At 60.1% G+C, this 21073-nt stretch overlaps 1 protein-coding gene across 1 annotated transcript in view; it reads left to right on the top strand.

The window, feature by feature from the left end:
- Positions 1-15333, top strand: part of LOC123323637 (collagen alpha-1(V) chain-like) — a 20509-nt gene extending 5176 nt beyond the window's left edge. The window contains exons 3-5 of the mRNA XM_044912079.1: positions 5494-5707; positions 6972-7134; positions 15328-15333. Of these exons, the coding sequence (XP_044768014.1) occupies positions 5494-5707; positions 6972-7134; positions 15328-15333 (383 nt within the window). The remainder of the gene's footprint in view (positions 1-5493; positions 5708-6971; positions 7135-15327) is intronic.
- The last annotated feature ends 5740 nt before the right edge of the window (positions 15334-21073 follow it).

Here is a 21073-nt window from a genome sequence, read left to right as displayed (position 1 = left end):
GGGTGGTGGGACCTGAGCCTGTGTCCCGGGTGGCGGGACCTGAGCCTGTGTCCCGGGTGCAGGGTGGTGGGACCTGAGCCTGTGTCCCGGGTGGTGGGACCTGAGCCTCTGTCCCGGGTACGGGGTGGTGGGACCTGAGCCTGTGTCCCGGGTGGCGGGACTTGAGCCTGTGTCCCAGGGGGCGGGACCTGAGCCTGTGTCCCGGGTGCGGGGTGGTGGGGACGGACATGCTGGGTATGGGTATGGCTCCACCCCCCCACCTCCAGCCAGGGCGCAGGGCGGGATGACCGTATGGTGGCAGAAGCACACTTGGTTTTCCAGGAAGCCCTTCTAAGGAGCCTGCTGTGGTCTCATTCTAGTGAAAGCAGCTCAGCGGCCATCCCCACCCACCAGTGAGTGTGGGCCCACGAGGCCTCATCTGCTCCCCTCGCTTCTCTGAGCAGGTGTGCCTCCAGCTGTAGACAGGCTGCCAGGACTCCACATGCAAAAAGGTGATGGCTAGTTCCCCTGTGACGTGGTTGAGAGAGACCCTGGGTCATGGGAAAGGAAGCGCTCCCACACGGAAGCTTAACTGGGGGCAATGACCTGGAGAGACATAGGAATCGAGCATCAGGGCTCCCAGCTAGAGGGTGCAGGCTTCTCCTGAGAAGCAATCGCCAAGCGCCAGATCTCTGCTTGGAATTACATGCCCAGGGTAGGGGCGACGTTGGCTGCTAAGATGTGGCGTCCCAGTTGTCCCTGTCACCCAGCTGTGGACACTGTGACACCCCCTCCCCACACCCCAGGGTCAGGCAAACCCTCAGGGCTTGTCTGAATGTGGATAAATAGCCCATGATGGATCACTTCTCCCCGCCGCCTTAAATGAGCTCGTGATTCAGATCAGAAAGGGCCAGGGGACCAGGCAGTAATGCTCTTCCTGGGCAGGTGCCCGTTTCATGTGCTATGATACCTTGTCATCAGTAGAAGACTGTGCATCACTTTTTGGTGACCTGGCTGTGACCCCGACGTTGGGCAGTCTTTGGACAAGTCGCGGTGTCTCTGTGCTCCCACGTCCCCAGAGGGTCCCGAAGGACACGCTCTTTCAGGGGCTTTGTGCCTGCTTCCGATGCCCCTTGCACTCAGCCTGCCTTTAATCCACGGGGCCCTTAGGTGCCTGTCCCTGAGAGAGGCTGGATCGGCCCTATTCAAGAAGGTCACTTCGGGTAGATGAGGTCAGTCAGGGGCACTGGGTCCCCTCCAGACCTCCTGGGAGCCCACCTCTGCGTGCCCGGCTGCCCTGGGCTGCAGACCAGGTCACTGTCAGGTCCCCTGGCATATAACCCACAGATTGCTGTCGGGGCCAACATTCCACACGTCCCAGAGCACTTCCTCTCCTATGGGGCTGAGCCTGTCTTCTAGAATCATCCACCAGATGCTCGCTCTCATCTCCGCCCAGAAGCTGCCTACGTCCTGCCCCCCGTCCCCCCGTCCCTCCGTCCCCTGTCCTAGAGAGACTGAGGGGCACAAAGGAAGGGCTCCAGGGGGTGGCTGCCCCAGGCCCTGACGGCTGTGCTGTCCCCCGGCCAGGCCGCGCTGGGCAAGCCAGGCGTCCTGCCTGGGACAGATCTGCCGTCACTCTGACCCCCAACGCCCGCCCAGCTCAGGGTGAGAGTCTGCCCCGCCCTCCTAAAACTGCAGGGATCCCAGAAGATAGACTTGTGATGGGAGATGCAGTGTGGATCCCTCAGCTGTAAGACAGGGCATAGTTTCTCAGATCTCGTTTTCCCTAAGCTCTCAAATTAGGGACTTGGTTAGACACTTAGAGTGTAAACGCTCTGACAGGGTCTTCTGGTCACAATTAGTGTGAGGAGTGGAACGGGTCCAGGCAGAACCAGAGCCTCATCAAAGCCAAATAAAGCCGGAGGTGGCCTCGGGCTGATCTGAGTAGGAATTTCGAGGGGGTCCCTTCTCCAAATCCCAAAGTGCGGAGTCCGCGAAAGCGGCCAGGGAACATTCTTCCAGGCCAGTGTCGTGTGACTGTGGCCTCGGGTCTGAGGAGACACATGGCTTCTGTCCCTTCTCTCTTGGGCTCCGGCTGACCTTTTCACTGGGAGGCCCGTCTCTGGGTCGGGGGAGATGCCTGTGTCTGCTGGACGGGCCGGGTGGTCAGGCAGCCAGAGCTGAGTGTAAACATGTTTGAATGAGTCTTAGAGCAAAGGGACGTCCATGTCTGGGTGACTCATGGCCACGACGAGGAGACCCCGGAGTTGCCCAGCTGCTCCGAGGACACAGGGCCCCCTTCGCAGGCTCGTGGAGGAGCGCTCGGTGGCCAAGGCCGAGCGGCTATTTGGGATCCTTTGTGGGGACGTGTTCTTCCCCCAGCCCGCGCCTGACGTGGGCGAACCCGTGGCGCCCACTGCGCCCGTTCACCTGTTCGGCAGCTCTGTACGAATGGTATGCAGTCCCGGCTTCCCTGGACTGGGAAGTCAGGGTGGCACAGTGGGGGACCCTGCAGTGGGATTGCTCTCCTTCCAGGGGGGCAGGTAGGCAGTTCCGTGGTGTCTGCACCTGCTAGCCAGACGGAGACTCGCGCCCCCCTGATTCCGAGGGGTCTTCCTCCTCTCGCTCACACTCAGTGGCCCGGGTCCTGAGGTCAGCTCAACTGTAGGCCTGGACCTTTCCCGACAGTTGGCACTGGGTGGCCCTGACAGGCTGTAAGGATGAGGGCAGAGCCCAGAACTGGGATGCTTTGGGGGGCAAGCCGGAGAGGGTGACCCTGCTTGCCTGGGGGTCTCCGGGCCTCACCACCCTCTGCCTGCGGGAGGACATCATGTGACGGGAAGACAGGCCTGAGACCCTAGAAGATGCCATCGTGGATCCTCCTGAATGCAGGAGGCTGTGTGTTCCATTGGGCTGCCCCGACTTCCTGGGGCCCCAGGACACAGCAGGCCTCCCCATGATTACTGGCCCCCTCCTCTGTTCTCGTGCCTCGGATTGGGGTCCTCTCTCCATTTTGTCCTCCGTCTGGTAACCTCAGGGCCACTGAGACTCCCTTCATGCTCAGGATCTGAAGCAGGGCTGGGATATGACAATGTCCCCCTGCCCCCTTTGGCCTTCGCCCCAGACCTTCCCTCCAGGCGGGCCTGGCGCTCCAGATCAGCCCCCGTCCAGCAGACCATCTTGTCCAGAAGCCGGTGGCTTAGTAGGATTCAGTTTAATAGTGATGCCTTTATTAAGTTCCTACTGTATACCCAAATGGCCGCAGTGCCCTCTGGCCTCAGCGAAGGGAAAAGGAAATGACCTAAGGAAGTAATTGGGCCTCTTGCTGAACTTGCCTGTCCCCGTGACTTTGAGAAATTGAGTAGGAAGAGTGGGACCCAGACGCAGTCCCACAGAGAGCCCAGAAAGCACGGGTCAGGGAGCGTGTCAGCGTCCGGCTCACGTCACGCCTGGAATAGGCCATCTCTGGAGTGACAATAAAGCCAATATTATTTCACCAGCAGGGAGATTCATGTCAGACATAATTTATCCTCTCAGGCTCTCTGAGCTGAGATCTGCTCTCACGAAGGTGTGAACGCTGGGACACGGCGTCCTCACGAGCTGGAGAGATGGGGCCATGGCTCTCCCCAGGCTGCGCCCTCGTTCCCCGTTCTTCTCTGTGTTTCAGACAGGATGTATATGGCGTGGGGTCGTCTTGGGCTGGGGATGGGGCAGTGACCCTCGAGATGAGAGCGAGGGACTGTAACCTTGCCACCCTGGACGTGGGCAGTGGCCTCCGGGTGCCTCAGGTCAAACATCCCCTGGGCCCCTTGGTGCCCATTCACCCCCAGGGACCCAGTGGGGCCCCAAGGTCCTGCCCTGGCCTTGCAGCGGGGGCTTCTTCTGGCCTGCCCAGCAGATGCCCCTCTGACTCCCCTCACGTCCCTCGAGCGGAGGGACAGTGTGGAGCCGAGGGCTCTGAGACTGTGGTGATCTCAGGACACCTCTTCCCAAAGGCTTCCCGTCCATGTGGAAGGGCGGCCTGACTCGGCCTGTCTTGGGACAGGTGGTCGCGCTGCCCAGCGTTGCCCATTCCCCTGGGGGAGGGAGACCCCAGCCTGAGCCCTGGGGCTGGGGTCCTCGGGCCTCTGTCCCCCCGTGGGCACCTTAGCTGGGGTTTTGGGGCCCATGGGGTGGACTTTTCAAGCGGCCTTCTGTCTCCGCCTTGGGACCTCACACGAGTCTCTGAGCTGGCCTTTGGGGGCCAGTTGGTTTCCCTGATGGGAGCAGCTGTGGCCTCTCTTGCCCTTGGCTCGTCCTGGCAACATCTCCTCACCCTGAGTCCTTCAGAGGTCACAGAAGCCACAGCGGGTGGTCCCCTTCCTCCTGCCCCCCGGGAGTCTTAGGATGCCCTGGGCCTGGTGCCCTGGAAGTCCCCATGTCCCCAGCATGGCACCCTGTGGCTCTCTGCTCCCTTGAGCAGAAGCAGGGGGAGCTGCCTGGCCGCACGGCGCTTCCATCAGCAGAGGGCGCCCAAGGATAGCGTCTGCTCTGGAAGCTGCCCTCCCCCCAGCTCAGCCCCACAGGCCTTGGGGCCAGCTGCTTGACCCTGTTACCGTTCTAAGGAGCGGTGGTCTGACAACAGGGTCGCTCCTTATCCAGGCCCGTAAGCCAGGTTCACAGCCCCTCTTCTGTGAGGGTGCACATGCCAACACCTCTCCGGACGCCGCTCCTTCTGGCCGGTTCTGCGGAGCGTTTCCGGGTGGCTCCCCTGTGCAGGGACCCGCCACGCTCTCTGGGCCAGCAGGATCCATGGCGGGGAAGGGCGCGTGCACGTGGGGAGATCTGGATCAGGCAGGGCAGGCCCTTGCTGGCTCTCGGCAGGCTGGTGTGGGCCTGGTCGTTAATGACCCCGTGTTGTTTCTGTCCTGAGTTTTAAAGAGCATTCCCTGCCATTAACATATGGGGTTTGTTTTTTTCCATCCTTTTTAAAATTTGGGTTGAAGTCTTTCGATATCTTTCTACTTATCTTCTGTTTTGCATACTAGCCCCGAGATGTGGTCCCTTGCCTCGGGCCTTCCTTCTCCCTGCTCTCTCTCCCCCTCCCTCCTGAGGGCACTCAATGAGACACAATCTGCTAGGTATAGCCTTAGGCGCTATGGAGGGTACCTACGGAGATGCATCTGAAAACAGCCCCTGCCCAGAGGGAGCTGACATTCTAGGAGGTTCTAATTAGGATTTATACACAGATGTATTGAGGTATAGGAACTGAGGAGATGACATTGAAGACTCACTGCTGGAAGAACCAGTCAGGTTTGTATTTGTACTGAGCCTCCAAGAGGGTAGGCTTGGTCATGTGGTGATAGGGAAGGGCTGCAGGAACAGTTTGATCAAGGGGCAGATGTGCAGCAGATGGCTGTGCACCAATATATGCACCAAAAGTTGCCAGGTCCCTGAGCAGGTTTGTTTGTATAGCTGTGGCTGGGTATAGTTAGGGCTTCCTGACTGCCTTCTTATCTCTGTCTTCTGTTACAGCATCTTCATTTCCTGAGGATTTCTCCATTCTAACCACTGTGAAAGCCAAGAAAGGCAGCCAGGCCTTCCTGGTCTCCATCTACAATGAGCAGGGCATCCAGCAGATCGGCCTGGAGATGGGCCGCTCTCCGGTCTTCCTCTATGAGGACCACACGGGGAAACCAGGGCCAGAGGATTACCCCCTCTTCAGGGGCATCAACCTGTCCGATGGCAAGTAAGTGGGCACTGCTCAGCAACCCTGTCCTACTCCTGCTGGGGGGTCTGGGCAGGCCGCCTAAAGCCTGCTGGCTGGCAAGGGACCCATGGCAGGATGCACCTGATAAAAAAGCAGGATGGTCCCACCATGCACACAGGTGGGCACCAGGCCAAGAGAGAGGACTGGGCTCGAGTCCGGAGGCCTGGGTACTGGTCTTGGGTTGTCTTCTGTGTCTTTGGGGGGCCCTTACTTCTCCCTGGGTCTCCGCTTCCCCTTCAAATGCACTAAAGTATCTCAAATGCTAGGCTCCGAGTCTCAAAGGGACATCGAAGATCATGCGGTTATACCCAACTCCTTCCAGAAAGGATGTACGATATCCTTTTATTTTATTTTTAATTTTTTTTACTTAAATTCAATTAATTAACATATAGTGTACTATTGGTTTAGAGGTACATGTCTGTGACTCATCAGTTGCATATAACACCCAGTGCTCATTACAACCCATGCCCTCCTTCATGCCCGTCACCCAGTTACCCCAGCCCCCACCCCCCTCCCCTCCAGTAACCCTCAGTTTGTTTCCTATGACTAAGAGTCTCTTATGGTTTTTCTCCCTCTCTGATTTCGTCTTGTTTTATTTTTCCCTCCCTTCCACTATGCTCCTCTGTTTCGTTTCTTAAATTCCACATATGAGTGAAATCATATAATTGTCTTTCTCTGACTGACTTATTTCGCTTAGAATAATCCCCTCCAGTTCCATCCACATCGATGCAAATGGTAGATTTCATTCTTTCTGATGGCTGATTAGTATTCCGTTGTGTATAGATACCACATCTTCTTTAAAGGACGTATGATATCCTTCAGGATATGGACACATTAGATGTGGGAGTGAATGATTTAAAAAAAAAAAGACAAATCTTTCCAGAATTTTCTACTGGGGGCATACCTAAACCCTGGTGGTTTGAAAGTCAGCTCTTTCACGGCGAACACATCCGAGGCCGTGGGCCTGATCTTGGAAGCCCCTCAGGATGTGGTCCCTGTGTTTCTCACGGAGAGCTTCACATCGATCCATCCATCCCCCAACTTCCCAGCAAACCCTGTCTTCTCCAGCAGCCTGCAGTTTGCTATGGGGTTCAGGTTCACAGACCCGTGGCCAGCCTGGTCTGATGGCAGAGGCTGGGCTAGGAGCTGCCCAGCCCCCCCGCGACCGTGCAAGAAGTAATTGTTTGCTGCAGGTCCTCTGTGACACGAGCCCTCTTCACCTGCCCGGGCTGTTTCTTCGCAGGTGGCACAGGATCGCTCTCAGTATCCACAAGAAAAATGTCACCTTGATCCTGGATTGTAAAAAGAAGACCACCAAACACCTCGCCCGCAGTGACCACCCCATGATAGATGTCAACGGCATCATCGTGTTTGGGACCCGGATCCTGGACGAGGAAGTGTTCGAGGTAAGACGAGGGGAGGCTGTCCCACGGGCACCTGGGACCGGCGCTGGCGAGGGGTCCCTCCTGGATGCGGCCTCCTTCTCGGGGACAGTAGGAATTCTGGCGTGGCCTTGGTTCCTGTTGGCTGCGGCCTCTGCTGCCATCCCGAGGCCTGTTTGTGGCCTGTGGGACTAGAGAGGCTCTATGAGGACAGCGCGTCCACCCTTCTCCAAGGGGCCCAGGGACGAGCTTGGGAAGGGCACGGGCTTTGGTGAGCGTGGTCTGGGGCTCATGGACACACGTGGACTCCTGCCTTCTGGTGTCCGAGGGTCCTGGGAAGGGGGCAGCTGGGGCTGGGGGCACCGGAGGCCGGGGTGCTGCAGGAAGGCACGAGCCGCCACCCTTCGGAGGTGCTGTCCCTTGGCGGTGCCCAACTGCAGCCTGGGACCCGGTTTCCCCGGGAAATGCCTCAGGGACGGAGAAGGGGGCTGAGCAGAGTGGGCCCTGGGAGCCCCCACTTCAACCTGCAGAGTCCTGCATTTCTCTCCCTTGAAGACTGGGGTTCAGTATAAGACAGCGTTAAAGAACTCTGTCCTGCAGAAGCAGGTCAGCTCTGCAGGGGACCAGCGGTTTCCAGGTACCCCAGCGGAGTGCAGTCGCACCCCCTGGGGATCTTAAATGTTCAGATGCTTAGGCTTTGCTTCCTGAGGTGCCGGGGCCCCAGGCCTGTGGCAGGGCCCTGGGATCTGCATTCTAGAAGGCACTTCAGGTGACCAGTGGTGGTCTCTCTGGCTTGGGCGAGGTGACAGCCAGGACCCCTCCGCTGGACTTCTTTCTTCTACATATTCGGGCTTTGTGGAAGGAGCGTTGGCTGCCCCCAGGGCTCTGTGGCTAAAGTGTATTTGCAAACCGCCATGCTGGATGGTCTGAGGGCTCTCCCAGCTCTGGGATTTCATCCTTGGGGCAGCGTTTCCTCTCGAAATTCCCGGGACTGTGCACATACTTGGCCATGTTTGAGAGGAATGCTCCATGCCCTCCAGCCCTGTGCTCACACCTGAAGTAGGGTGTCCGGGCCCGTGCATCTACTCGGTGAATTGGAGACCCCCAGGCTGGTCAGGTGTCGACCGGATCCCTGTGTACTGCGGGGGCCCCAGAGGGAGAGACTGCGTGCTTGTTACTCCCATTTCTATTCTAGATGGAGTGATGTCTCTGCAGATTCCAGGGCTGGCCGGTGGGGAGGGTCTGCTGCTGAGCAGGTGAAGAGTGACTTTTCCAAAGTCTCATCTTTCTGCAAAGTCACAACGGTGCATGTGGCATGACCACAAAACCTCTCAGGAGGGCGCTTGCCCGGTGCAAGCCCCCCCTCTCGTGTGCTGGATTTGGAGGCTCAGGCAAGTTGCCCTGCCGTGTCTTAGCCTCAGCTTTCCTGTCTGTGCAGTGGGATCATGAACGCGGTACTTCCTGGGGCTGTGGCACATGGCGACCCTCAGAGTAGGCGCTCAACGGTATTAGTAGCTTGGTTTTGATTTGAGTTCCGTGTCAAGGCAGGTGGAGAGGTGGGACGATGGACGAGCAAGGCCCAGAACAGACACGTCTACACAGAGATGGGGTGGGAGGGCCGCTAAGAGAAGGCTGGGGAGCCAGCCTGTGAAGGTGGGTCCATGGGCCCTGCTGGGCGTGGCTGCCCTTGGCGTGTCCTGGGACAGCAGGGCAGGAGGGAGCCTGGAGCCCTCTGGTGCTGCCAAATTTTGCAAGTTCTGGAGACACACCCCATGGGCACATTTCTGACCCAACTTGCCCAGAGACCTGGGGTGAATTGCAGGATGGCCAGGGCTGTCAGTCAGGCTGGGGGTGGCTGAGGGGCTCTCCTGGGGAGCTGGTGTTGGAGGCACGGGGGTCACACAGGCTGGGATTGAGCTGTCGCTGGTACAGATCCCTTGCTGGTGGCAGGATCCAGGTAAAGCAGGTGACGTTGCTGAGCTTGGGGACTCTCATTTGTCTAACGTGGGGACTAGTCATGGCACCTTGAGGGGTGTTGGGAGCTCACCTGGGCTCAGCTACGTGGGTGCCTGCTCATGACGGGGAGCCAGGGTCACTGCGGACACTGGCCTTCTTCCTGTCGGTTGAAGTTCTGGATCTGGAGGCGGGAAGGTGTGCCAATGCTGGGCTGTGGCTTCACGGGTTTGAATTCATTTACCGTGTGGTAGCTTTTCTGTGCTAGGTGGAAATCCGCGTCATTTCTCGTGCCTCGGGTGGGCTCACGGTGTGCCTGTCTTTGTAAAGAGGCTGGAACAAGCTTTCTCTACCTTTAAAAAAAAAAAAAAAATTAGGATCCTGAAGCAAATACTACTTCCTGGATATTCTGGCTGAGCCAGAAGGAGCTATTTTCCTGGGAGCACAAGATACGAAGAGTGCATTGCTGTAGGGAAGCCCCGGGAGAGGTCAGGGCCTGAACCCCGCTGGGGGACGCTGGCTGGGCTGCTTGGCCTGTCTGAGACTCAGGGTCCCCGTCTGCAGCGTGGGATGGTGGCCACGTGGGGCCCGCGGTGCGCGTGTGGGGGGCAGCGCAGGCCTCCCTGTGCGGCTGGGGGCAGGCCGGTGTTGCATCGAGGCGCAGGTCAGGATCGTGCTTGGAATGGCCGGCTGCGGTGTTCCTGCTGTTCCAGCCAGAGTGGCTGCCAGGAGCGGGAGGTTTTGGGGCCCGTGAGGTGTTGGTGTTTTCCCAGACGTGGACTTTCCTGGCTGCTAGACTTGCTCACGTTGGAAAATGTGACCTGGCTTTCGCAATGAAGGCCAGTGGCACAGTGGCCCCCGAGCCTTCTGTCTGGCTTTTCTCTTCACGGGGCAGTGACCGAGCTGGGTGCGTTGGCCTTCAAGGCCCAGACACCCTGGGCCTCAGGGCAAGAGAGGAAGAGTCTTTGTTTCTTTTGAAATAGAAGTGACTTAACTCTTTTACTTTCCACCAGATTCCAAATAACGGCACTCCCCGTGTTAACCACTGGGCTTCTCTTAGAAGCTCTTCAAACTGGGGAGGGGGGGGCGGCACATTGAAAACGATTTCTCCAGCCGCCACGTTCTTCCCCTGGAAGGACATCTTTCCCTCATTAAATGCCACTTTGTCCCACAGCTCTGCAAGGGCCTGGGTGAGCTGGAAGGATTCGGGGTGACTTTGGTGGGGGCGCCCATCACCACGGGCACACACACTGAGTACTGTGTTGAGTGCTGCGTCCAGACAGGGGTTTACTAAACTCCAGAGAGCCTGTTGGGGCACTGGGGTTTTTCCTGGGGTGCACATGGCCCCACAGAAACCCCCTTGTCCAAAATGAAGTGCCGTCCAGGGCGAGAGCCTGGCATAGGGACTCGGAGCTGCAGTGAACCCTTCCTCCCAAGTGCAGACCCTGGGCCTGGTTGTGCAGGTCGGCAGCCCCTGGTCTACCAGCCCGGGTGTGAGCCTGTGACGGGTCCGCCCTGCTGGACAGGGGACAGGACAGTCCAGTCCCTCCTCGAAGCCACCCCAGGAGGAAGTGCATGCAAAGGTCCCACAGGCTTTGGGCCTCAACCACTTCCTTTCTAGCTGATAACCAGGAGCCCACTGCTAAGCCTCTCCAAGCCCAATGTCCTCATCTGGAAAATGGGCGGAGGAGGCCCACACTCTGGATGGAATCTGAGTAAAATGCACCCTCCAGGCTCCAGAGAACCACACTGCCCCAGACCCTCTGCACGCTCTGCAGGGCTGCTCTGGGGCACTGTTCACCCCGGTATCCCTGCGGAGCTGTGTGTCCCATGTCCCGTTCCTTCCCCTGGGATGTGCCTGTGTCCTGGGGTCCTGGGTGGATTGGGTGCCAGGCAAGCTGAGGGGAGGTGGGGAGCTGTTCTTTAGAAGAGGGGTCCTGTGGGCCTCCCCATGCAGGAAAAGTCTTGTTTTCTTCCAGGGCTTAGGAACGAGCTTTGTGTTTTTGGAAACACAGACGAGAGTGCCAGGGAAAGCTATTATGTCTGGCAGGAGTTGGGAAGTGCTTGTTTTCCTTCCGTGGTAGCGCTGGGTAGGAGGCCAGCCAGGTCAGCACTGGCCAGCCGGGCCCGCGACGATACCCGCCAAGTGCTCTGCCCTGCCATCAACCCTCGCCACTCCCGGGACGTTGGCACCAGAGAGGGTGAAGAACCTGCAGAAGGTCGCCCAGCAAAACTGCAGGGGAGCAGGGTGGGTCCCCAGGCCTGTTGTTGCCGGGAGCCTGACAGTCCTGCTCTGGTGTCACCTTGCAGGGCGGGTGCCACACTCCCAGCTGCCCGTGCATCTCTCTGTCCACCTGACCAACGAAACTGGGACTTCAGAAACTGGGTCACGACCTTCCCCAGCCAGGGTGAATCCCGGGTGGTCCCGATGATGCCGGTGGGTGCTTGGTCCCGTGGTCCCACACAGGTCCCCAGGACATCAGAGTGCCCTGACCTGTGGGGTCAATGAAGCCCCAGAACCTTCTAGGAGGAGCCAGCACAAGCCGTTTGCAGGCCAGAGCTGGCCTTCCCTGCCCAGCCTGCTGAGCACTCTCTCCGGCCCTGGCTCGGAAACACGGGCTGATCCGGGGGACCGGCATCCCCCTCCCTACCCTCGGCTCCTCTGTGGGGCCTGGAGCTGGTGGGTGTTCCAGGTGGAGGGGCTGGAGGGTGGGGCTCGGCCGGGGGGCGAGCCTCTGTGGTGGGAGGACCCTCCTCTCTGGTGAGCCGGGAACAGAGGGAGGCCCACCCCAGGGGACGGGGAGCCAGGGAGTTCTGGGCCCGGCGCCAAACCCGCTTCTAAGCTGTTGGATGTTTCAAGGGGCAACAAGACCAAACAGACTGTAAACTGGGGCTTTCTCTGCACGTCTCTGGGTGCCGGCGGGAAGAAGATGGCATCACACCCGAGTGACGGTCCTCCTGTCTGCCCACCCACCTTTCATTTGGAAAGACAAGGGTTTACCTCATCCCTGATTCCCATTTTCCAGAGGCCTGGCTTTTCCACTGGCCTGTTCTTTCCTGGAATGCAGCTTTCCTGGAGCAGGAGTGGACCTCTGCTGGGCTGGGCTTTCTCGGCCATCCACGAGGCGGCCTGGGACCCCTCTGGGGAGGGCAGAGCCACTGTCCCTCTGTGTGCACGGTTCCTAGCAGCAGTGTCTCGAAGCAAGAGAGCGGTGGGCTTGGCGTCGGAGGCCTGGGTCCATATCCCGGCTTTCACCGCCCGGGCTACGACCTCGGAGCTCCCAGGCCCCTCCAGGGACCATCCCGTCACCTGCCACGGGGACGCATGCGGGGGGTGCACGTGGGGGACCCAGGGCCAGTGGAGCACGTGGGCTGTGACTGGGGAGCTGGAGGCCTGGGACCCCCGGGCCCTTGACCCTGGAGGCTGTTTGCTGGAGGATCTGTTCTCTCTGGGGCTGGGAAGCAGCACTTTCGTTCATTCTGTTTCCATCAGCGTCCCCGCAGTGCTGTCATGTTGACCCAAATTTCTCTGTGGAGAGGAACTGCAAGTGTGTTCTAGAGTGTGCTTCTCCCATCCTGGGAAGGTGGTGCATTTGTGGGGCTGGTGGGGCCAGCTCTGAGCTCACGCCCAGACACCGTGGCTCGAGGCTCTGGGGCGCTGCCAGTAAAGCCCCCGTGTCCCCCGCCCCCCCACCCCCCTCCCGGTCCAGGGGTGTTTCTGCAGTTGGTGTTGCCAGTTAGACCCATGCTGGGAACAGGAAGAACCAGCCTCCGCAGCTGGACCCGGCGGGGACCGTGGCTCCATCTGGAATACCTGCCAGGCTGTTCTGTTGCCCTGCTGCGAGATAGGTACCACAGTCTGGGGCTGTGCCACACAGGGTCCTCCTGCTGTCCTGGTACGGAGCCTGAGCTGCACAACAGTGCAGGCCATTCTGAGCCCGGGGCCCCCACCCCTGCCCTGCCCGGGCTGGCGTGGCCCCGTGTGCAGGCCCACTGAGTCCCAGGGCCTCCCAGGCACGCGGAGCAGCAGGGGGGACCCCTGTCTGCATGGCATGCTGTCCCTGCTCTAGGCCCGTGTGCCCTGACTTTAGATGGAGACGTGGGAGCTCCCGGGGCTAAGTCATGGGCCCGAGGGATGGCCCTGGGGGAGAGGGTGGGCAGCTTAAACCCAGGCCCTCTGGCTGCCGATGGCATGTCCTGGGTGGGGCCCGCAGCAGGCAGAGTGCACCTGAAGGGCCTGGTCCGTCGTGCTCCGTCCTGCTCCGTCCCAAGACCCACAGGACCCTGCCCCTCCTCAGTGCCCATCTGAGCTTTCCCTGGGAGCACCTCCCTGCCTTTACTGTTGTGTGAGGCTCAGCCCTGTGCCTGCTGATGCAGTTCTCAGGCGGACCCCAAGGGATGCTGCAGGACAGGAGTGAGCAAGGTTGGAGCCTCTCGACCGGGTCTTTGGCTCTGCCCACTTCCCAGGGACCTTCCCTAATTCCTGGGAAGGGCAGGGATGTTGCAGTCCCCACGAGTCTCCATAATTTGGTGGCTCAGAAAGATAGAAATTGATTGTCTCCCAGTTCTGGAGGCCAGAGGTCTGACATGAAGGTGTCAGCAGGGCTGAGCTCCCTCCCGAGGACCTTAGGTGGGGGTCCTTCCTGCCTCCCCCAGCTCCTGGTGGCCCCGGGGTTCCTTGGCTTCAGGCCGCATCCTCACAGGCTCTGTTCCCATCTGCACGCGGCTTCTCCTCCTCTCGTTTGTCTGCCCCTTGTCTTTCTTCTAAGGACACTTATCATGGGATTTAGGCCCACCCTAATCCAGCATGGTCTCGTCTTGAAAGACCCTTAACTTCCTTACATCTGCAAAGACCCCATTTCCAGATAAGGTCCCGTTCCTAGAGTCTGGGGAGCAGGACTTGGAGCTATGTTTTGGGGTCGCTATTTAACCCGCCCGCAGATCAGTGTGGAAGGAGGTTTACCCATTAATTCCTATAGGGCATGTGTGGTTAATGAAGAGCTCGTCTCTGGGCATGACTGTTTGGTTGGTTTCAAATGGAGGCTTTCTTGGGCTGTTGAGTCAGGTCTGGCCGAGGAGGCAGGATGGTTAGCTCTTCCCGGTTGGAGGGGGCGGTCACGGGCAGCCCCGAGCGTGGCTCCTGGCTTGGATGGGCGACTGCCTGGCCAATGAGGACAGTATGCAGAGTGTTTGAGGTATATTTTTGTCTCCAGCTCAGGTCCAGGAAGGGCTGGGCAGTGGGCAAGCCTGGGCCTGGACTTCTGCCTGTGCCGTGGCTAGCGGCCCGCGGGCTGGGGGCCAGTGACCAGCTGGACGTCGGCTGGGGTGGCTGCCTCGAACAGGCTGGCCCGAGCAGGGCGGCAGCGGGTCTCATGTTGGTGCCCAGGCCAAGGGGCTTTCATATGGGGCTGTGCCTTGAGTGGTCAGGGTGCTTGGGGTGGGGACCGAGCTCTGAGGATGTGCTCCTGGAGCTGGCCGGGGTTGTGCTGGGTCCTCATGATCCCTGTTGAGCCAAGCAGCTAGGAGGGTGGCGGCTAGGAGGGGTCAGAGAGACCCCACAGAGTCAGGCAGGCCCTGCTTCCTGGCCTGAGAGGGCTTCAGGTTTGTTCCATGGAAACTCTAAGCCGCCGGCCCCTGTGCCGGCCCCGTGGGCTGATGCAGGGCTGGGAGTCCACGCTTGTGGAATGACTTTCTGATGTGCGGGTCCCTGGGGAGAATTGGCTCTGGGGCTCCAGGGAAGGCATGTCACCTCGAGGTCACCTGCAGGGCTGCGGCGGGCACGGGCTAGGGCCCATCAGTGGATGGGGGAGGATCGGCGGCTTTCCTGGAGGGGCAGGACTCTGTGGCCCATGCTTCTGGATGCAGAGTCCTGCGGTCCAGCCTGCAGTGATGCCTGAGCTTGGGAGCTGCCCGTGTGGGTGACCGGAGGGCAGGGGGCCCCGGGGACTTTTTCTTTACTGCTGCTAGCTGTCAGGGGCCGTGGGGAGGCTTCATCGTGGTCCTGACCTCCCTTTACCATTTGCACGGGTTGGGGCTAGCCTGGGACTCTGTCTCCTCGTGCAGGAGATGGGGCTGCCAGGCTTGTGAGTGCTGGGGGAGGGGGCCTGACGACGGTCCCAGCGCCGGGCGTCCCTCCGCATCCATGCTGTGTGAGGGCCTCGAATTGTGAGACTCTCCGGACCACGCTGGGGGAGGGGAGCTGCGAATGCCGCGGTTGTTGTGATGACAAGGATTGTCACTATCTTTACTGTCCTTGTGTTGCAGGTGTGAGAGTTAGAGGGACATCTGCGAGCCCAGCTGGCAGGTGGGGGTGCTAGCGTCCAGCCCTTACCAGCAGAGTGCCGGCCCATGGGCTGCAGTTGTGAGGGTGTGGGGTGCGGTGGGACCCCCGAGGGGCATACTGCATGGGCGGCAGAGGGGCTCCCCAGGCTGGCTATGGGCCTTCAGCATCCCTGGGCCTCCAGGGGGTGATATCACCTTGGGACAGAGAGCCTCCGATACTGGGGCGTCCGTGTGCACATTTGTTGGGTGGCCCCTTCCTAAGCGCATGTCCCTGTGTTTGGGGGCAGGGCGCTGGGGCCTCTGATGGTTGTGCGGAGCGCTTGTTGGAGGTCTTCCTCTCTGAGCACATGGAGAATCCAGCGCAGACTCATTTTCCCACTGTGCTACCCCGGTTCTGTTCGGAAGCTCTCAGCACTGGGGAGGACAGGCCCTCCGAGGTCTGCACCGTGCCGCCTCGGCGTCCGAGGAGCCAGGCACCAGGCCGAGCTGGGAGGCTTGTTCAGAAAACCCAAGGCCCTGGATGGGGCAGCGGCTGTGCCTCTGAATGTCCTCCCTCCGTCCTCTTTGGAAAAGCAGATAATAGTAACACCCCTCCCAGCATTAAGGAGGGTACCTCCGGCTGATAGTCTTAATCTTGATAATTGCCCGGACGATTCTGCAGAGCAGCCTGGGACATGCGTGTTGTGTTGGCTCCTCAGTACTCACGGGCTCCCTGGAGTCCAGAGAGGTAAAGCCACCTGCCCAAGGACACACAGCAGGGAAGTGCAGTGCCAGACTTTGGGCCCAGGTCTGGACCCTGTCCTGGATCAGAAGGACATTCCAGTTCTCAGAGGAAGGGGTGAGCAGCGTTGGGCCTCTGACGTCAGACTTCTGTCCCTCCCTTTAGGTGACTTGGCCTCCAGCCCCACAGAGCCGCTGCCTGCTAACTTGTGTCTTGGCGGTGCCCCTCCAACCAGCCCCTGGTTTTTAGTTCTTTATGGGCCCCAAGGCCTATGAGTGCCCCACTCAGAGAGACCCTCCTCCTTCCTGCCCCAGCCAGCCCGGGTGCTGGTGCTATTCACTTTAAACCTGGAGCCACTACTCTCTGGTCTATGCTGGAACTTCCAGGCCTCTCCAGGTGCCTTCTGTCCAGCTGCAGCCAGTCCAACCGTCTGTGCCCACAGGAACACGCTGGAGAAGGTTCTGGGGGTGACCAGCTGGCCGCCAGGGCTCGAGGACACAGGGATGACTCTCGGCCCTCCTGGGGGCCTACAAACCCTGGAGGACGTGGTTTCCTCTGGGTGCACACAGCCTTCTGCAGAGCTGGGCCTTGCTTGCCTAGAGTTAATGCTTCTGGGGGGCTGTGTTGGAAGCCACTTCTCAGGAGTTGGGGAGCACAGATTATCCCCATGAGTTAGCCACACCGACCCAGCCTGTCTCTGTCATGTCTAGTAGTGGGTGTTTGCAGCTGGGGTGGCCCAGGTTTGGGGTGTAGCCCAGGACCCTGGCTGGAGTCATGGCACGTGGCCCTTGTTCGTGATGCCTGGCCCCTCACGCTACAGCCTGCAGTGAGGGTGGATCATGGTGCAGAGTCTTCTTAGGCGGGGGGTGCGGGCAGGGGGCACGCGGAGCAGCCTGGCCTCCAAACCACCCCTGGTGCTCCCCCTGCCACCCCCACAGCAGGGACGCATGTGTTCTGCACGTTAGTGAGAACATTCCGGTGGCTGTGGATGTGCAGAGCGACCCCAGTTAGGCCTGACTGTCAGAGATGATGCCGAGTTATTCTCCTGGTTGACAGATAAGACTCAGAGAGGTCTTCTAGGCTGGGACCACGCCCTGGAGCCAAAGAAATGAAATTCGGTGGGCATGAATGTGGGTTTCTGCACTTGGGTTCAAAACAACGAGTTGTACCAGTGTGGACCGGGGGGATGTGGTGGGGAAGCATTTCCTACGGAGAAGGTGGAGGGGTCGGTGCATGTCGAGCCCATCAGCGACCACGGCGCGATGTGGTGCTCCGATAATGCGTTCGGGACACAGGGCAGGATGATCGCGGGTGTGGACTGTGCCCAGCAAAGGCTGAGTTGAAGACCTGGGGTCTGAGCCTAGGATGGGCAAGGTGGGGTGGAGAGTCTCCTCCCAGGGGAGAGGGGTGACATGGTGGCCAAGGGAGGACCCCAGAGAGGCTGTGTACGGATGTGAACCTCCACCTGGGCCCAGCTCTGAGGCCAGCCACCCCAGCATGCCTTCCTTGAACCCTGGCAGCTAGTCACTCGGTCACCTCTGCCACCTCCTGGGGAAGTGTTAGAGCTTGAGACTTGTGGTCAGAGATCCCGATTTCTTCATCTTTGTGTCCATGAGTCTCACGATAGGGGTGCTTAAAGATGCTGGTTACATGAGCGAGATGATGACTCATCAGACCTTCCTACAGGAGACATTGGTGAGACATTGTCAGGGATCTAGGGCCGATGGCGTGGTGGTGGTGGTGGTAATGCTGGTGGTGTTGGTAGTAATGGTGGTGTTGGTAGTAATGGTGGTGTTGGTAGTAATGCTGGTGTTGGTAGTAATGGTGGTGGTGTTGGTAGTAATGCTGGTGTTGATAGTAATGGTGGTGGTGTTGGTAGTAATGCTGGTGTTGGTAGTAATGCTGGTGTTGGTAGTAATGCTGGTGGTGATGCTGGTGGTGCGGGCATTTGCTCATCTGCCTAGGCCCTCTGGGTGCCAGACCCAGGCATGTTCTGCACCCACCATCATACTCTGTCCTCAGGACACTTCCACCAGGCAGGTCTCATCATCGTCTTTCACAAATGAACCAATGGAGGCCTGGAGAGATGAAGGACACGCTTTAGGCCCCACAGCTGGTGAGGGAAGGACCCAGCACCCCGGCCATGGTGGTCAGTGCCCCGTGTCTCTGTGCAGCGGTGCCCAGGGTCCTTGCTCCTTCTTCTGAACAGCTTGTCACAAAGTGCACGTCCCTTGTGCTCAGAGATTTCCCTGTGCTCAGAGATCTCCCTGTGCCCGCTGGTCAGCCCAGTGTCCACAGGCTCGCTGCTCTGAAAGTCCAGGGGGAGAAGGATGGGGCCGCTTCACTCACGTGCTGCCTGCGTGGCAAGTGTGGGCCTCTGTGGCTGGGCTGGTGGCTAAATGTCCAGAGTGAAGTGTCCAGGGCCGCACCGCCGGTGGGAAAGGGGGTGAGACCCGGGCCTTACAGAGAGTCTCATGGCCTTTTGAGGAGGTGCGCCCAACAGCCTGGTCCCTGCCACTGGGTCTGCTGTCCTGTCGCTCAGTCTGGGGACAAGGTGTCCCCTCTCTGAGTTCACCAAGCTGACCCTTTAGTCATTGTGGCCAGTTTCAGAGCCTGATACAGCTGGGACTCGACGCTCTGCCAACTGGCCACCGTGCCCATCGTGGAGACACACGTGTGAGCAGACACGACCCTAGACACCCTGGGGCAGCGCCTGGCTGGTGGTGCAGGTGATAATTGTACCAGGGCCGGAGGCGGCCATGTGGTGGGGACGGTCACAGACCGGGATGCCTGGCCAGGCGGCACCGGGGGGCGGGGGGCAGCAGGAGTGGTTTCCCGCCACGTGGACGTACATCTTTAACACTTGCCTAGAGAGTGTTCAACTCCTTCTCAGACTCCACAGGCCCTCCGAAAATCAGGGAAAAAGTTATTTCGACCTCCTCTGGCGTGGGGCCTTTCTTTTCCATCGTGTGTGAGTCATGGGTGAACAAGTTCACACACGATTTTAGATGTGACTTGTTTGGGTCCCAAGAGCGTGAGCAGGGGAATATGGTAGCCTTTATGTGTGAAGTCTCCAGGGCACCGAGGAGGTGGCCGTAGGAGGGCACCCCAGTGTCCCCCAGCCACTGTGCATGGGTCACGGTGGCCGGAACCCACCAGGCTCCCCGGGAAGGAACACTCTGCCAGGGTGGACAGTGATGGTCTGTGGCCACGTGCATCCCTGGGGCTCTGTGTGCATTGCTAGCCCTGAGAGGTCACAGAGGCTGGGTGGGCTCCACTCTACCAGCAGCCCCCTGAGTCTGGCTCTGCTTCCCCCTCAGATGAGCAAATGGTGGCTCGGTGCCTCTGGGGGTGGGATGGAAACTCTGGTGTGCTGGCCTCCCCGCTGCCTCCCTCCTCTGTCCCGTGAGAGCCGGGCTGGGGTCCCTGGACCTCCCCACACTGCAGGTGACGACGCCCTGGTCCGCGGGCACCCGGACTCGCACGGTCGCTGCTGGTTTGTGGCCAGAGCCTGCTGGTGGCCAAAAGGGGGAAGATTCGCTCTTGATTTGGCTCCAGGGACAGAATGCTTGCCGACCACGTGGCCTGCAGTCTGGAATGACCTGCATGTCTCCATCTCGGAGCATGAAGTGCTCTCTGAGGTTAGATGGCTGAACCCACAGGGAAAGCCGAGTGTGCGACGGGGGTCCCTGCGGGGCCTGTGTGGGTTGGATGAGGGGGGCCATGGTGCGGGCCATGGACGCAGGGCTGGCTGCCCCCCCAGGGGCCCGGGAGTTCTGTTGAGAGGAGGGATGCCGAACTCAGGGCCATGGGAGGGGAACGAAGCTGGCGTGGGACTGCGGGGGCAGCCGCAGGAGTGCGCTGGGCGGGGAAGCACCCTCCGTGGGGCAGACTCCCGCTTCTGGCGCCACGGGCCCCAAGGCTGCCAAGCTCTCCAATGAAAACTTTGCAGTTTCCTCAGCTCATAGCAGAAATGCAGGCTGGATGAAATCTCATTATCGGAAAAGCGGAACCAACTCCCTGAGCAAAATGCTCCCAGGTCCGCGAGGGCCAAGGATCGCGCGTGCCCGCTGCATCTGAGCGCCTGATGCCGACCGGTGCTCGGCAGGGGAAGGGCCGCGGACTGTCGCTCGGGCGCCGAGGCTGTGCTGCGGACAGAGCGGCCTTCGTGACCGCCGGGCACCACGACAGAAGCTTCTAGGGGCTGGGCGGGGCTCTGCTGACCTGGCAGGGGCAGACATAAGCCAGTAGGAGGAGAAAACGGTCGGCATCAAAACGAGGCACGGAGTGAAAAGAGCGAGTGCTGGTTTCTCTGGCAGGGGGTCCGGGCCTCCACCAGGCAAGCTGCGGGCCTGGGGCCCAGATGTGGACGCAGGTGCTGCTTGCACTCCCGAGGCTCCTGTGCCCACGCAGAGGACGACGATTGTCGTCCAAGCAGGACATTCCACTTGAACTCCACGGAGGCCAGCCTGCTCTTGGGGGAGCTGCAGAACAGTGACTCTGGAGCCCCCCACTCTGTGCCCTCGCGAGAGGGACCCCGCCTCTCTGAGCCTCAGTGTGCGCATCCACAAAATGGGGATAAGAGAGAAGGCAGGGCGAGCCCACCCGTGTGAGCACAGAGGAGCCATGACGAGGCACGTGGGGGCAGTTCACGCGGAGGATGCTGTCATGGGGAGGGGGCTGGGGTTGCCACCACGGCCCCGGGACTGGGTGGCCTTTGCTGAGGGAGGGGACCCTTGGTAGGACAGCTGCCCGGCCCGGTGTGTGGGGGGCAGCACGATGCCCACTGTCAGGCCAGGGAGTCTGGGGCAGGTGCTTTGTGCTCCTGGAGGGAGGCTGGAGGGGCTGCCTCCTTGCTGGGCCCTGTGGATGGAGCGGTCGGGCAGGATTCGGTCAGGAGCTCACCTGCCACTCAGGGCTTTGCGGGCACGGGAAGGGGGGCAAAGCCAGGCAAGGCTCCGTGGAGGGAGAGGGCTTCTCCTGGTCCCTGGGGGTGGAGGGGGCGGT

Source organism: Neomonachus schauinslandi, unplaced genomic scaffold (assembly GCF_002201575.2).
Source record: "Neomonachus schauinslandi unplaced genomic scaffold, ASM220157v2 HiC_scaffold_125, whole genome shotgun sequence".
Lineage (NCBI taxonomy): Eukaryota > Metazoa > Chordata > Mammalia > Carnivora > Phocidae > Neomonachus > Neomonachus schauinslandi.
Note: the sequence above shows the minus strand (reverse complement) of the source record. Positions and strands in the feature narration are given on the sequence as shown.